Source organism: Gambusia affinis, linkage group LG12, assembly GCF_019740435.1.
Source record: "Gambusia affinis linkage group LG12, SWU_Gaff_1.0, whole genome shotgun sequence".
In the NCBI taxonomy this organism is placed as follows: Eukaryota; Metazoa; Chordata; class Actinopteri; order Cyprinodontiformes; family Poeciliidae; genus Gambusia; species Gambusia affinis.
This window is the reverse complement of record NC_057879.1, coordinates 1113454-1130651: the sequence shown is the minus strand read 5'-3', so window position 1 is coordinate 1130651 and position 17198 is coordinate 1113454. Positions and strand designations below refer to the sequence as shown.

At 39.7% G+C, this 17198-nt stretch overlaps 1 protein-coding gene across 1 annotated transcript in view; it reads right to left on the bottom strand.

Moving 5' to 3' along the window:
• Positions 1-1659: 1659 nt before the first annotated feature.
• cntnap2b (contactin associated protein 2b) overlaps positions 1660-17198 on the bottom strand; it is a 55554-nt gene continuing 40015 nt past the window's right edge. Inside the window, 7 exon segments of the mRNA XM_044133425.1 lie at positions 1660-2877; positions 9528-9602; positions 9685-9915; positions 14886-14979; positions 15926-16059; positions 16133-16366; positions 16457-16693. Of these exon segments, the coding sequence (XP_043989360.1) occupies positions 2678-2877; positions 9528-9602; positions 9685-9915; positions 14886-14979; positions 15926-16059; positions 16133-16366; positions 16457-16693 (1205 nt within the window). The 3' untranslated portion in view covers positions 1660-2677.

The following is a 17198-nucleotide window of genomic DNA, read 5'->3' as shown; positions in this document are numbered from 1 at the left end:
GTTTAACAATTGTCGGTGATTTCAACGTTCATGTTGACAAACCCCACAACAGAGGGGCTAAAAAGCTCTAATATCTTAGAGACTTTTGGTCGAACACAACATGTCAAACAAGCAACACACACTCAAGGACACACACTGGACCTGGTTATCAGTAAGGGTGTGAATATTTCCAATGTCTCTGTAACTGATGTCGCCCTGTCGGATCACTTTGCTGTTATTTTTGAAAGTTTTTTATCTTTTAACTCAGACTTCAGACAAACAGCAACCATCACAAAACGTTCTTCACTGAAAACACAGCAGAAACATTTCATCAAATCTACTCTTCTTCCTTGCCCTTAAGCTGAAATGTTGTAGATAAGTTGGCAGATGATTTTCAGTCTAAAGTTTCAGATATCATTGATTCCATTAAAATGAAGGTTGTGTCTGGTAAGAAGAAATCTCCATGGAGAAATGCACAAATAGTTAGATCTGCAAGACAACTCTGCCATAGGGCAGAACAAATATTGCGTAAAACTCAACTTCACGTTCATTATGACATCTATAAAGAAAAACTACGTTACTATCATTTAACACTCAAACATGCAAGACAAGCCTTCTTTGCAGATGTCATAAACAAAAACATTAACAATGCTCGAGCTTTATTTGCAACATTTGACAGACTCACAAACCCTCCTATCACGTTTCCACCTGAATTTCAGTCTAGTGCGGCATGCAACCAGTTTTCCAGTTTCTTTTCAGAGAAAATTCAAAAAAATCAGAGGATTAATCTGCACACCCACTATACTATCACCTGAAGAACATTTCCAGGAATAAAGGACTAATGTCTCAGCCAGATCTAGAGAAACTCATCCATGCCTTTATCTTCAGTCGCATTGATTATTGCAACAGCGTCTTCACAGGTCTGTCCAACAAATCAATCAAACAGCTGCTGCTCGTGTTCTCACTAAAACCAGGAAGTTAGAGCACATAACACCAGTTTTACAGTCCCTCCACTGGCTCCCTGTAGCTCAAAGAATAGACTTTAAAATACTGTTGTTAGTTTATAAATCACTGAATGGTTTAGCACCACAATACATTAAAGATTTGATGCTGTTGTATCAACCTTCCAGAACTCTCAGGTCTTCCGGTTCTGGTCTGCATCCTCAGAACCAGAACCAAACGAGGAGAAGCAGCATTCAGCATATATGCACCAAACATCTGGAACAAACTTCCAGAAAACTGTAAAGCTGCTGAAACACTGACTTCCTTTAAATCTCAACTAAAAACCCACTTGTTCAGAGTTGTATTTGAATCGTAATCAATTACAAATTTAATGACGGAACCTAACTTAATGTGTTTTGATTGTTGATTCTATGTTGCATTGTATTTTTGTGTTTGATTTGATGTAAAGCACTTTGAAATGCCTTGCTGCTGAAATGTGCTATACAAATAAAATTTAATTGATTGATTGACTGACATACAAGACTCTTAGTGGAAACTCCGGAAACAAACATGCTGTGTGCATCTGATCACATAGGAGAGTTCAACATTACTTAAAAGGACAATAAAGTTTTGAATTGGACCATTTTCATCTTAAACCAGCGGCTTCCTCAGTGCTTTCTCAGTGGTTTTTTCTACACAGTTAAACATACAAGAAAACCAGTCAACGAAATTTACAAGTAGGTTTTGGATTATTTTATCCATGTAACATGAAGAAAACTATGTGGTTCTACAGTGTCTCACAAAGAAAAAATACAGGGAAAGTCAGTGTCAAACAGCCTACTATTGCACAAGAACACAAATAAATACAAATGCATTACAATCAAATGTCCAGAGTTAAGGTGGAGCTAAACATGTAACTAATAAACATTCCTTTGCAATAACTTATTAAATATCTGGTTTCAAGAGACTGATGCTATACGAGTCATTTTAAAATAATTCCGTAAAACTATCTGACCAACTTAAAACATAGTCCAGTCTGGGGTTTTCATACGTCTTAAAAAGTAAATGTAGTGTGGAAAAATAAGAAAAATACAAAAATACCTAAATATAAGTACCTGTTTGGATTAATTGGCCTTAGTTTGAATTTTATAACCAACAACTAGAAGAGTCAATGCTGTCTATCATGTAAAATGAGCCTTATTGTGTTTCATCATCTGTACTTACAGGCCAGCCAGAATGTACACATCCAGGGTTCAATAAAAGCTCAGCCCAAATGTTTTTAAAAATATGGTAAATAAATAAATAAACAAATAAAATGAGCTACATTGTGGAAGTTTTGTGGCATAATGATGATGCAATGTGTCAAATTTTATGGAGATCAAATATAAACAGAAAAAATACATAAATGTATAAATAAGGGTAACATAAATCTAATAAAAATAATATTGACACTTAATAGAAAATTGATTTCAGAATGGTAAAAAACAAAACTGATATGTTCTAAGACAATTTCATTCTATGATATTATGGCACAATCCTGCGAAGGGTTTTACTTCATTGCATTGTTCATTTAGGAGAAATGGACAATGCAATGTCTGTTGCAAAGTTTTATAAAAAATAAAGGCTCATACATGCTTAAGTTCCACAGGTTGCCACTTCCTAAATACTCCCAAAGCTTGGAAAAAAAACAAAACAAAAAAAAAATCAACAAATCGACCCATGTCCATGTGTGATGTTTTCAAGGCCTTTCCAGACTTCAGATGAACCACTCCTTCTTGCTCTCATCAATAGTTTCAGTGAAGGCTGGGTCATTGACAATAATGGCTGCATCAGCACAGTTTGCTGAGTCTGCTCCCTTGGCCTCATTCGTGTGGTATGAGCCCTTGTGACGAAACATGTGGCGAATCACGAACACCATGATGCACAGCACTGTCAAGATGACCAAGGAGATAATACCTGAGAAAGAAACAAAACAAAAGGTATGCTTAGAAGGTTTATACTGAAAGATGACAAGAAGTATAGAAGGACAAAAAGTGAAGATATTAATGAAATACACATGGCCTAGTGCAGAAAGTTGATTTTCTTCTTATAACCCTCAAATCTTGCAGTGGAATATCGTTTATTTTTACTGGTACTATTTGTTTACTAATTTCCTTATTTTTGTCACTAAGTTGGTAGTTCCAGGTGTTTCTTGTTGCACAGGGGCAGTAATTAGTGTAAATAATTACACTAATTAATTAGTGCATGCAGCTGCCTCTCACTCTTACAGTTGAGATAACTGTGCTGGTGAGTTGGGGATTTCCATGATCTTCCTATGAGTTTATATAGCAGCTATAAGATGAAATTTAGTTGCTAAGAAGGTGCCAAAATATAAAATCAAGATTATGCCTGTTTTATAGGTTTTTTCTTACATAGTTCATGCCAAATTAATGTCTGGTACTGCACTGCTTGGATACAATGTTTTGTCTATATTTTATTTCATTAGGCCCGACAAACAAAGTGCTGCGAAGGCCTAATTTAATCTCAGGTTTTCTTATTATTTTTCTGACAAATTACGGGGCTTTGGGGAGGCTTAAACATATTCAAAAACTCACCAAACTTCAACCAAAATTGTCTCTGAACTAAAGTTTTCAGATTCCTGTGGAATTGCAAGTGAGTGTGGCCGAACTGCTCTCCCCTACGGTTTGTCCCATCCCCTAACGTGAGATGGGACAAACCGTAGGTCATAGAGATCTGAAATATGTAGGTAGATAACCCAAAATCAAGAAAAAAGTCCTTTTTGGGTCAAAGGGCAAATTTTGGCCATTTTTCACTTTCAAAATTTAACAAACTCCTATTACCGGCTATCAACCTATAGGGTTCGGGCTTTAAATGTTTTCAAAAAATTTTGTCTTTGTTTATGTTCAGTGGCCGAGTGGCAAACTTGCCGTACTCGCCAAAGCAAACAAAATTCTTTAACTTTCACATAAAAAGGTGAATTGCCATCAGACATGGCATGAGTCTTCCTGGTTGGATGCTTGACAATCCTATGTTGTCACTGTGTAACGTCATCTAAGACCTGTCCCCTCAAAACAGGAAGTGACTTTTATTTACTTGGAAAGCTCCATCACTGACCTCCTTGACCTAATCAAGATGGTCTTGTTTCAGAAAACAGACCGCAAGTTGGTCTCACTTGCTCTAAAGTGCCAAGAGTTTTCGGGGGAGGGCATGGCTATAGCAGTGCGGGAAAGTCACAGGTCATGCCGTTGCCATACATTTGGTTCTAAATTCCACATATTTCAGCCAACCTGCACCAAACTCACTAAGATTGATCCTTGTCCACGTCCCCACAAGAATGTTATACAATATTTGGTGGGTGTGGCCTAATTCCTCCACAGTGTCTCCTAGAATATTAACAAATCAGTCCCAAGCCATGCACGTGTTGTAAGGACCGAGACCGATGCCATTGTTTCTTACTCATTCTGCTGCATGTTGGTGCACAAGACGTAACCGACAGTATCCAGTTTAGGATTTTCAAAATAAAAGCCCCTCCAGACTCAATACATAGAACGGACATATTTAATTATTTCTTGCGCGGCCCGGTACCTGTTTGCAGCCCGGTGGTTGGGAACCACTGCTCTACAGTACGGAAAGTATTGTATTTGTTATTTGGCAACTTCTCACTACATAGCAAACATTCAGGTAATCCTTCTGCATTGTCAATGAATGCAAATGATTCGGTCCAATAATTGTAGAATCTCTTCTCAGCTATTTTCCTCTTCTCCCACCACACACTCATCGGTTTGTTCAGGGGCACAACTACATATTTTTGAGGTGAATGCAAATATCTCACCGGCGCCCCCCACCCTCCTGGGAGGGTGGGGGGCGCCAACTTGCAGAAGTGAGCTAAAGAGTTAGCCTGTGTCTAGAACCTCCTATGAGCTGCAGGTCTGAGGCTTTTTGTTAGCATGTTTTCTATCATTCTTATAGCTTGATAGGAAGCCTTATCCAAACTGGCAACCCACATTAATAAAATGGTGAAATAATATTGACCACAAAACACTATTTATAAAAGATATCAACATTTTTCCTACACAATCCTAACAAACGTTATTGATGTTCTCTTCACAATATTTATTTATTTACTATTAATCTATTTGTATGATTTGTTCATTAAATTGCCATCTATATTATTTTTTGGTCTCAGGAAATGACTGAGGGATGAAGAGTCTGATGTCTGGTTCTTTAGGTTCTGCGTTTCCTCACCTGACCCATTCTGTCTGATATCAAACCCACTGGGTGCCACTGAATATCGCCGACACGTTTATTTTAATGCCCCTATTAAACTTCACTGTGATTGTTGTCTTCCCACTACCATCTATATTTTTGCCAGAGGTTTTATTTCTAAGGACGGTGTAGTATCGGATGGACATTTTAAAAAGACACTGGTTGATAGCAGCTCACTACAGCTGCGTAGTGTCCGCTAGGTAACCATGACAACAGCGTCAGTTCGTGGAGTCCTATTTAGGTCCTGCAATGACAATTAAGCTGACCCCAATATTTCGCGTGTTTTGTTTTGGTCATTGTTATTACACTTGTTGAGATGTGTGTGTTCGGTGTGTCTGTCAGACATTTACAGCAATATGGAATAAATCGCGTCCCGTATTGGTTCAATACGGGCGGAGACAACAACCACCTGTCATTTTAGGCTAGCTTAAGTTAACCTGAATATTTACAACTCTCTTGTTGATACACTGACATTACTTACCTACTGTCTTTCAACCACTTTGAAAAGCTTTTTTTCATCTCTCCAACATCTTTATCCTTCCCCCTCTTCCGTTTTCTGTTTTGTGCCCCGGAGTTTTTTCTGCGTCTCATCTTTAGCTCCCTGTTGTCGAGGCATTACTACAAATTTAAAAGAAAATAGGTGCCGAAGAAAGGACCGAAGGGCCGCTGCCCAAGTTACCTGTATGGGAGGGGAGAGCGGCTGGCAGGAGGGGAGGGGCACCTAATCAGTGTTGTTCCTCTGTTATTGATCATTTCATACACAAACAGCTGTTAAGTACTTAAAATGCTGACTAGGAAAGAACTCTCCACATTGTTTTTGCGCTCTAGTGCAGCGTTCCTATGCGTAGCATACACTGCATAGCCACCTTTTGTGCCACTGGGTTTGTTTACAACAGCCACCTGCCTCGCACCCAGCCCAACTGAAAGAAACGTGTCGCAGGCCTTAATGTTTTTTGTTAACTTTTGTTATTTCAACTGCTACATCTCCTTAATACATCAGCTGATCTGCACTAGATTTTTTGTGCATCATCAGGGAGCACTGCTTAATACGTCAATGTGCATTGTGTGGTGGACGGCTGCGGGACCTGTGTGAGAGCCTCAACAACGGAGAGCGGTTGGCATTGCCAGAGCTCCCTGCAGTCCCCATGAGGCTGGAGCGGCGCAACGATTGGATATTGCAATAAAACGTTCCTTAGTTATGAACTTTTTTCATTATTAGTATTATTATTATTAGTAGTATTATTTCATTCGTTAGTAACTATTTCATACACGCATATATTGTGACATTCTGTTCCACCCTTCTGTCTGTCTCATCTGTCAAGAGGCGGTGGCGGTATTCAAAGAATACAATCTGCAGAGACACTATGAATCCCGTCATAAACACAAGTATGATAGCTTGCAAGGCCAAATGTGAGCAGACAAACTCTCAAAGCTAAAAAGTGGACTGTTAGGTCAGCAGAATACATTTGTACACCAAGCTCAGCTGAACCAGTCATCTGTTCGAGCCAGCTTTCAGGTTGCTCAACTGATAGGAAGCAGCGGTAAACCTTTCACTGATGGAGAGTTTGTCAAGAAATGTACAAAAGCTGTCGTGGAGGAGGTGTGTCCCGAGAAGAAAGATGTTTTTAATGCCGTGAGTCTATCAGCGAGTACAATCACCAGACGCATTGAAAAAATTAGGGATAATGTATATGCCCAGCTGCAGCAGAAGACAAAAGAATTTAAATGTTTTTCATTAGAACTGGATGAGAGCACAGAGGTGCAGGGCACCGTGCAGCTGCTCATTTTTATTGGTAGAGTTACTGCAAACTTTGAGATGTGCGAGAAGCTGGCAGCCCTCCAAAGTCTCAAAGGGACTACGATGGGGAGGATATTTTCGGCAAAGTGTACCAAACCATGGAAGAGTTGGACCTGGACTGGTCAAAGCATCACAACTGACGGGGCTCCTAGTATTACACCCCTATTCTCGGGGTGTAATAGGACGCATGAACCGGGAGATTGAAGAACGAGGTCTCACTACCCCGCTCCAAGTCCACTGCCTAATTCACCAGCAAGCACTGTCCTGCAAAGTGTTGATGTGGAATTCTGTTATGAAGGTTGTGATGTCATTCATAAACTTCATCAGAGCAAAGGGACTTAAACACAGCAGTTCCAAGAATTCCTGTCTGAACTGGAATCTGCGCACGGAGACGTGCTGTACTACACAGAGGTCCGATGGTTGAGCCGGGGCAGAGTTTTGAGGCATTTTTATGAGCTGCTACCTGAAATTAGTGCATTTCTTCATTCATAAAACAAAACGGTGCCAGAGCTGATCGACCCAGAATGGAAATGGTACCTCGCATTTTTAACAGACATGACAGTAGTACTGAAAAGCTTTAACTTGCAGCTACAAGACCAGGGGAAACTCATTTGTTAAATGTATTCCCACATCAAAGCATTTGAGGTGAAACTAGAGCTGTTTTAGGGACAAGTGAAAAAGCAGTTATATCCATCTCCCTGCTACACAAAATCTCTCTGCAGAGAGCCCAGTGGTCCCTTTTCCAGCTGAAAAGTGTGCGGAAGCACTGGAAATGCTAAAGGTGGAGTTCGGTGTGCGATTCCGTGAACTACATATTTATGCAAAAGAAATCCGTCTTTTCCAGAACCCCTTTGTTGCCGACATCGATGAAGCCCAGCCTGTTGGCCAAGTTACAGAATTGTGATGTTCTGAAAGACGTGTTCAAGCCCAACAGTCTCATTGACTTCTATGCTGCCCTCCCAAATGACACATACCCTAACATCAGAAAACACGCAATGAAGATGTCCACACCTTTTGGCAGCACGTATATCTGCGAGCAAACCTTTACACATATGAAACTGCTGAAAACTTCAATGAGATCGAGATTGATAGATGAACATCTGCATCAGTGTTTGAGACTGGCAGTGACTAGAATGGAACTTGACATTCAACTTCTCACCAGCCAGATGTAGGCCCACAGTTCACACTGATGAACGTACAAAGGTAAGCTCACTTTTCTGATTTGAAAGAGTCATTCTGAGTATAAAAATATAATCATAATAAAATCTACTGGGATAAAATCCATCTCCACAACTATACTGGTAGTGGTACTGGTTGTGCTGTGTAGGTGCTGTATTACTTAGTTCAGTTTCTCAGGGTGCTTGCTTTGTGGGTTTCACAGGGAAGTTGACGAGAGAGAGACCTGCAAATAGAGATGTCTACAAGCTATTGGAACCTGCAAAAAGATAATAAGGAAGGAACACAAGAACTTTGAGAGCCAGCTCATATGAGCCATTTATATAAGAGATTCTACTCTGACAACTAAGCTGAACTTGGACCTGTTAAGATTGTGCACGGCACAACAGAAAGTTTATGTTCCATGGATTTTTTTTATGTGAAGAACCCAGAGAACGTTATTTCATTATTATTTATTTCATTAATAAATTTTTTTACGTTTAGGCACTCTTGCAATCGTCACACTTTTTCTGTTACAAACTGATCCAGGCCACCCATCAGAGAAGGAAAAGGTTATGTGGTCCTCACAGGAAAAAGTTTTAGGACCCCTGGTATATTGTGATATCCTGACCGGTATCAATGAAGTAGGTGGGCGTGACGGCATGGTGAAGTGAACTGTAACACAGATGCCATACGTTTGGCTCTAAATTCTACAGTTTCAAGACGAGCTGCACCAAACTCACTAGGATGCCTCCTCATCCATCCCCGAACAAGAATCCATAAAAGTCGTTGATGGGCGTGGCCAAATTTCTCTACAGCTAGACCTACACCAACACCTCTACACCTAGAATAAGTGGCTATTCTGTCTATTCTTAGCCGCTTAGTTTGCTTGTGCCTTGGGCCAACCCTGGCCCTGGTCGTTTTGCATTGAGTGGGATAAAAGGTGGAGGGCGTGTGTGGGGTTTGCTAAAGCTACCGAAGCGATCTCCCCAGCGACTACAGAACAGTTTCCTTCTTGAGTCTACCCCTCCAGCTTCATCTGTCAGCAAGGAAGCGGAGGGAAGCATTTACTTCAGCTTTACATTTAACTTAAATAAATAAATAATCTCATCGGAGTGTTGTCTGTGAACTGAACATGCGGCCAGCTGAACTACCGCATCACTTAGTGGGCATGGACTAAGTGATGTGGGAGTAGGGGCAACACTGATCTTTGGTAGAGTGGGCATGTGGGGGCTGCCCTGTGTGTTTCTCAGGGTCAGAGCTGGTGTTGGAGAGGGGATACACTGGTCACTGCCAGCAGAGAAAGAATGCTAGACCCCCTCACTTAGCTGGCTGCCTCCGTAACCACTTCAGCTGTAAATACATTTGAAATTAAAAAAATATTTACCTGCAATTACTGCAAAATTCTGATGAGCAGGATCACCTCCAATCTTTTCATCTTTGAAGGGAAAAACTGCTCCACCTGCAGATTGAACAAATATGTTATCAATTTGAACTACGACATTTTATCATTACATTCTCTGATTATCTGAGTGGGATTCTACCAGCTTCTATTTTCCAGAGGTCATTAGCAAGGGGTATAGGGGGAATGGTCAAGGGTGAGGCTCCACAATTGGACTGGACCAGGATTCCGTGGATGCTGACTGGAGCAGTCGTGCCTGAGCGAAGTGCAGCTTTCAGCGGTGCCACATTATTCAGCTGAACTCTGGATAAGCATCCAACAAAGCCTGGGCTGTTGTAGTGCTCAATTAGAATGGGGTCAATCTGTCCCGTTTCTGCAATAAGAAGAGAGGAATCTTTAATATGCCCAGACCATCACAAAGTCAGACAAAATGTGTATTAACAAGGAACTGTCCAAACTTCTGAAACAGAGGTTTGCCATGTGAAAGGTGAACATTGTCACCTTTCACATGACAATGAAAGGTTTTGTCATGTGACAATGTCATGTCACATTGTCACATTGTCATGTGACAATGAAATGTTCATTGTCATCTTCAAAGTGGATTGTTTAGATTGCACTGACAACAATTTTGTGTTTCAATATAAAACTTATGTATATATATTCTATTTTTTATAACTAATAATTGATCCTGGATCCCTTTAAAAAGTGTATTTTTTCAAGAATAGACTGTTTATAAATCACTGACCAGAACCAGGTTTCGTGTACACACATATATATATATATATAAAGTTATCATTACAGATGTATCCAGCTGTTACTCAGAAAGAACAATCTATGATTATGAATGGCTGTGACTTTATAGACCAAAGAATGTGATAAGAAATTCATAAGGAAAACTGACATCAAATTTCTTCCCCTATACTCTGAGATGAACATCTGTTCAAAACTCAAAATGGTAACTGTAAAGAAAATAATAACCAAATATGTTTCTTTTCAAATTTAAATTCAAAAATATTTATTAATCCCAAAGGTAAATCAAATGTTGTAACTCATTAATTCCGATTCTTCAAAGAGTTATTGTAGATGGTGATTGCTGTTTGCAGGACAAATCTCCTGTACCAGTCTGTATTATAGCGAATCTGATGAAGCCCCTGACAGAAGACACTCTTTTCTCAAGATAGTCTCATGAAGAGGTTGGTCAGGGTTATCCATAAATTTCTTTATTTTATTAAGAATCCTTCTTTGCATCATCATCTCCTGAGGTTCCACAGTCGTCCCCAGAACAGAACCAGCCTTCTTTATCAAGTTGTCAAACTTTTTTATGTCCCTGGTACTGATGCTGCTGCCCTAACAGATGATAGCAGAAGAGAGAACGTTCTCAATAACAGACTTGTAGAAGATCTGCTGCATCTTGTTTGAAACCTTGAAGGATCTTAGCTTCCTCAAAAAGTCCAGTCTGCTTGTTCCCTTCTTCTCGCAGCTTCAATGTTGCGTCTCCAGTCCATTCTTTTGTCCAGATGAAAACCGAGGTATTTATATTCTTCAACTACTTCCACTTCTTCTCCCATGATAGAAATAGAGTTTTATCTAACTCTGTTTTTCCTGAAATCAACAGTCATCTCCTTTGCTTTGTTTACATTCAAGATTAGATGATTGTTCCCACACCATGACACAAAGCGGTCCACCAGCTCTCTGTACTCGGCCTCTTGTCCATCTCTGATACACCCAACAAATACACAGTTATCTGAGTATTTCTGTAGGTGACAGAAGTCAGACTTGTGCTCCCAGTTGGAAGTGTAGAGTGAAAAGGAATGGTGAGTGTACAGTGCCCTGTCATGCTCCTGTGTGTGCTTTGTCCAGGTGGATTTATTGAAGCAGGTGTATGATGGCATCTTCAATTCCAACTCCATGGAGACATGCAAACTGCAGGGGGTCCTGAAATGTGCTTATCTGCTTATTCACATGCACCAACACAAGTCTCTCCAGGACCTTCATGATGTCTGGGCAACAGGATGTCTTCCACAACAGTGGAACCTTCTCTTGAGCCAGGCTAATGTTGAAGAGATGCTGCTGATTAATGGTTTATTACTCAGGATCTCCCTGTTCTGTTCTGCTGTCTACACAGACGTTTACATAGTCAGTCACACACTCAGTCATGACACTGATGTCATCTCCATGTGGCTGGCAGAGAGTCGTCCAATCAGTTGCCTTAAAATAACCCCGGTAGGCTTCTTCTGCTTCCCCTGAACATTTCCAAACAGATCATGTCTTCACTAGGGGTTTGTATTCAGAGCAGAGCAGATTATATTATGATTTGATTTCCCCAGACATATGCTTCACTCAACCAAGAATAGTTCCTCTGGATCTCAGGATTTCATTCAACCCAGAGCAGAAATTAGAACAAACTTAGAATCCTGAGATGTTCCTCTACTCATTACCTCAGATCAACATTCAGGACCATCTGCTTTATAGAATCAAACATGGAGAACCAAGATTTAGTTTTATGCCTCACAATTCTTACCAAACATGGAGAACCAACAGCTATTTTCATCAGATAGATTCCAGAGAAACCCCTACTAACCAATATGTAGCTCTATACTTTTACCTTTTTGTAAACTTTTTATATTGTTTTCTTGCTTTTCTTTTGTTATTTTGTTTGTATGTCCTCTAACTCATGTAAAGCACTTTGAATTGCCTTGTTGATGAGAATATGCTATATAAACAAAATGACCTCACCTGTCAAACTGGTGAAAAGTTGGCAGTGTTGAATTAAAATCACCAGATATTATGTCTGTATCCTAGCAACAACAGAACTAATGACATTGCATGCATTATCAGCAACAGCTGAGGATGGAATGTAAAAATAATGGCAAAATAAAACATGTGAACTGTCTTGGTAAATGACAATATTGTAAGAAACCTACTGCCAAGAGCACAATATCTGGACTGCAAAGACAACACTTCACAGTAACATGTTCTGGATGACACCATCTATTGTTCACAAACACTGCTAATCCACCTCCCTTCCTTTTCCTGCTGCTCTCTAAATCTCTGTCAGCTCGTATAGCCTGGCAAAGAGATGTTGGAGTCGGGGATATAATACTGCAGTCATGTCTCCATAAAACACATTATGCTGCATTCCTTCTACTCTTACAGAAACCTTGTCAGGGCTTGAAGATGGAAATGGTTTGAATTTCCTCTTTCGCTCTCGTCTTTCTTCCTGCCCTGCATCCTCTGTGATTTCTGGCTTCAGCTGTGGTATTATTTTAGTATTTCTGATGTTAGTCAGTGGCTCCCTGTTATAAACCACCTTGTTGCTATGGTTACACATCAAAACAAAACAGCAAAAATGCGAAAAATAAGGCCAGCTACACTGTATCCAAACAAGAAGGAGCAGTTGTCAAAGTTGAAAGTTTGTAAAAGAGGAAAAATAATCAATTAAAGTACAGAGCTACTCCAATGTGCTGCCACCCTGAGCGGTGTAATTCAAGACAATATAAATTTTGTTTGACCCAGGATAGCATACAATAAAACTTAAACTAAAGTAATAAGAATAAACATACAACAATAATAAATAACAATGAGCAGTGTTATTAGCAGTCTTAAAGACATGTATTGCTCAGTACGCTACTAAATATATATTCAACATTTAATACGCACAGCACTACAGACTATGAATTATAAAGTCTGATAGCTTCGGGCAGACAGGCTTGCTGTGGCATTCTTTAGCACATCTGGGCTGCAGTAATCTTTGACTATGTCTGCTCCTTGGGCTGTCTGTTTGAGTCTTTTGAGTCAATTCAAGAATATATCATTTATATAACTATAATATAAGTTTCCACTCCCACAATAAAAAATATGAAATTAATTTCAAAATTATGTTTGAAGTTTATCCTTGTGATGACTTTCTGCAAAATAAATTCAATACAAATATCAAACACCTTAATTTTTTTAAGTGAAATCTTTTTATTTAATGAAATGCTTAAACACCGCAACATCACAAAAGCCCAATAGTTATACCAATATATTCATAACTTAATTTAATATATTAAATTCCTCTTACTTTGTTACATTTTCTGGTTTACTTTCTCCAGTTATTTTATGTGCCTTTTTTTTTATTTCTTCCTTTTTTCTGCTCCGTTTTTCATACCATGACAGATGTTAACCCTTTGCACATCACTCTCTCCAGACCTCAGCCCATTACGCCATGACAGATGTCAAAACAATCAGTGTGCTCCTTTAAAGCTAGTCTAAAATCAGATATCTGTAACCTAATAATGCTTCTATTTAGTTCATTTCACTTTAAAAATGGTCATAGGTTGCTGTGCGGTCAGCTCCACAAACAGATGAGGATGCAAACCAAATTTTTTATTTAGCAGAAGCGTAGAAATAGGACCCAAAAGTGGTTCTAACTTTTAACAAGGAAGGTTACAGCAGCGATCGATAGCAGATGTCAATCATTATGACTGGTAGCCCTAGCCCTTAGTGTAATTGCAGATTTGCAGCAAACACGTTTTACAAGGTTAGAACATTAACGTTTATATACTTTAGAAGTAAGCGTGAATAGAAAGATATCAAATATCGCATTATGGAGAAGGTAGACGTCTAACCACTAGTAACCACAGAGACAACTCTGCACTGTCATGAAGGTGAACGTCTATGGAAAAAACTGGTCAGTATTTCGTCTTTTGTAAATTTTTAAGGCTGCTCCGATGTAAGGAGAAAACACTGTTTATGACAGTAATATGAATCACTGTCATAAAATCAGTGATAAGATTTATCTCATCACTAATGTGATGTGAAATCACATTTATCTCATTTATCTGATGAGATGAGATACAGTATGAAGGAAAGCTGCACAAATGATGGTTTTAACAGCACAAACCCACACAAACAGAGCACTGAAAAACTAGCCAACTATGGTTTGTTTGGAGCAAGATGGGGCGATGGTGACATCTGGATGACCTGAAAAAATAATTCTTAATATCTCAGAAACCAAAGCAGCACAAACCTAAACAAATGGAGCTCTAACCACTCAGTCCGGTTGCTGAAAATGTTCAAGTGGGTGGGGTGTCAGCTGACTCAGTGGGTGTAGGATAAAATAGTCATTCTGAAATGATCTACAACAACTTCTAAGGCCCAAAATCAGATCCAAAGTCCAGCAGATATTACTCTGGCTTTCTAGCTCTGCAAGTATCAGACTAAAAAATAATTAATACAATTTGAAAACAAATGTTGCAGAAGCTTTGAGTTGTGGAGCTTTACCAATATATAGGTCTTAAAAATCTATCAATTATCCTGCAGAAGTTCATTCACAATCTCTCAACAAACTTACAAACTTACCATAAACCTTTCCAAGAAAGATACTTTTGACCAAACTGAACTGTGTGTCAGAAGACTCAGGCAGGGTGTGTGTTGACACAGTGTAGTGGTCAAGCTGGTGAAAACAGAGAAAAGGAGAAGTTTATTTGATTTTTTATACATCTTTTTGAAGGATTTCTTTTTGGCTCTAGTGGCCTTTATTTCACAATATACTGATAGGAAATGGGTTGTAAAAGAGAGACAGACTCGAACCATTGAGGACTTATGGGTCGGGTGCTCTACCACCTGCTTAACCACCATGCCTGTTGTTTTATATTTCTGTACATAATTTAAATGTTTTTTTTTTTTTGGTATTTCTTTTTGGGGGAGGGGGTAAGGGGGAATATGACATCTTTTGGGAATTGGCCCTACTTAAATAAATTGATTGAATTACATAAAAATGTTAGATGTACTATTTCCAGCTACATATCACTTATCAGTTTGGTTCATATGCTAAGCTTTGATGCATGTATTAATGGAGTTAGGACTTTTGTTTTACAATTTTGGTCACTATTCCTAGTAGAAATAAGAACTTAATTTAAAGTGGTTGGTCTACTGGGGGTGCTATGGTGGCGCAGGGTTTAAACACAGCCCACGTATGGAGGCCTTAGTCCTCGATGCAGTTGCTGCAGGTTCGATTCCCGGCATGGTGACCTTTGCCGTATGTCTTCCCCTTCTCTCATTACCCACTTTCCTGTTAAGTCACTATCAAATAAAGGCCATTAGAGCCAATAAAACCTTTGGGGAAAAAATGGTTGGTCTACTGGTAAACCGGGCTTTTGAACAAAGCTCTTAAGGAAAGCCTTAGATCAAATAATCTGGCTGATGGCCATGATGTTTCTTATCCCAGAGCTACCTTTAGTAATACTCAGAATCTAATTTAAAAGGGATTTGTTGAAGATTTGGTTATAAAGCACAAGTCAAGCATCCATCTTCAACCTACTAGAATTTCTGGCACATTTTCCCTATGAATGATCAACATTAGCTATGTTAAACGCTACCAGCAGGATGAGTGCCCCAACCTGCAGTCGAATCTCCCTCAGATTCCTTGTTATGTTGACAGAGTGCGGCTGACCATTGGCCATGTTGCGATGGTCAATATCTATGGTGTAAGGTTCTACAAGTCCACCAAGACTGTACCGGACCTGGAGAGAGCCTACACACAAGCAGACACGTTTTATGTGAACAAAGTTTTTACTGACAAATAAAAAGAGTATTAATAAGCCCACCATTGTGTCGCAGCACCACTGCCATGTAGTCCTGGGTCCTTGAACTAATGTACACAAGAATGCTTGGAGCACTGTATGTGCTGAAACTGAAGACCAGCTCCTCCTGGGTGAGGTTGGTTTCTCCTAAAAAGGCAAGGTTTGAAAAGCTCCTGGGGTCGCCCAGCAACAATCCGCCATGATCCAACAGAAAGTCATACCGCACCATGGTTCCTGCCTCAAAATACCCTCCTACATCTGACACGCAGAAGAAGCAACCAAAAAGGGGAATTAAATATACACCTTCATTAAATATAATCCAGTATATTAAAATGTGAAAGATGTTACCGTCAGTGCAGAAGGGTCCATCATATGCACTGAGAGAGCAGTCACATGAGTATCCGTTGTATTGCTCCACACACTTCCCTCCGTTTCTGCAGTGCATTTTGTAGGTGCTACAATGCCCCTGACAGCCAGGCTTCACTCCTGGAGTCACCTTGGCCCTTTCTTCCAGATCGAAGAAGATCCCATTTATTTTCAGAGACCTCATGCAGCCCAGGAAGCCCCTTTGGCCACTCAAAGCACCTGATGATATCACAGATAAAACGTATTAGTTTTACTTGGACAAAAGCTGCTGTTTCATGCTGCGGACAAAACTCTATGTGTCCTAAGAGGCCCGGACATTCAGTCATGTTGCCCATCTCCCACTGCATTCTATGACCCCTTGTCTTGGATCCATAAGGCCATCAAGCTTAGGACATCCTCCTTCTGTCTTGGATCCATTGGAAACCTTCAGGGTATTTGATGCCCTGAAGGTTTCCTTCAGGGCATCAACTTAAACATCTGTTTGAACTTAAACATCTGTTTAAGTTCATCTGGGCTTTTGACATCGAACTGAACTCTCTTGATCATGCAAAATGGGCATGCACTGTCACCAGCGCATGCTTAAATATTATATTCAAGCTTGTGTACAATTTGGTGATCATAAACCAGGGCCAGGACACCAGAAAGGTATCCCCAAAAGGTACTTTCAATATTTTGTACTTGCTGATTCTCCAAAGTTAACTGTAAGAATAGTAATGGTAATGCT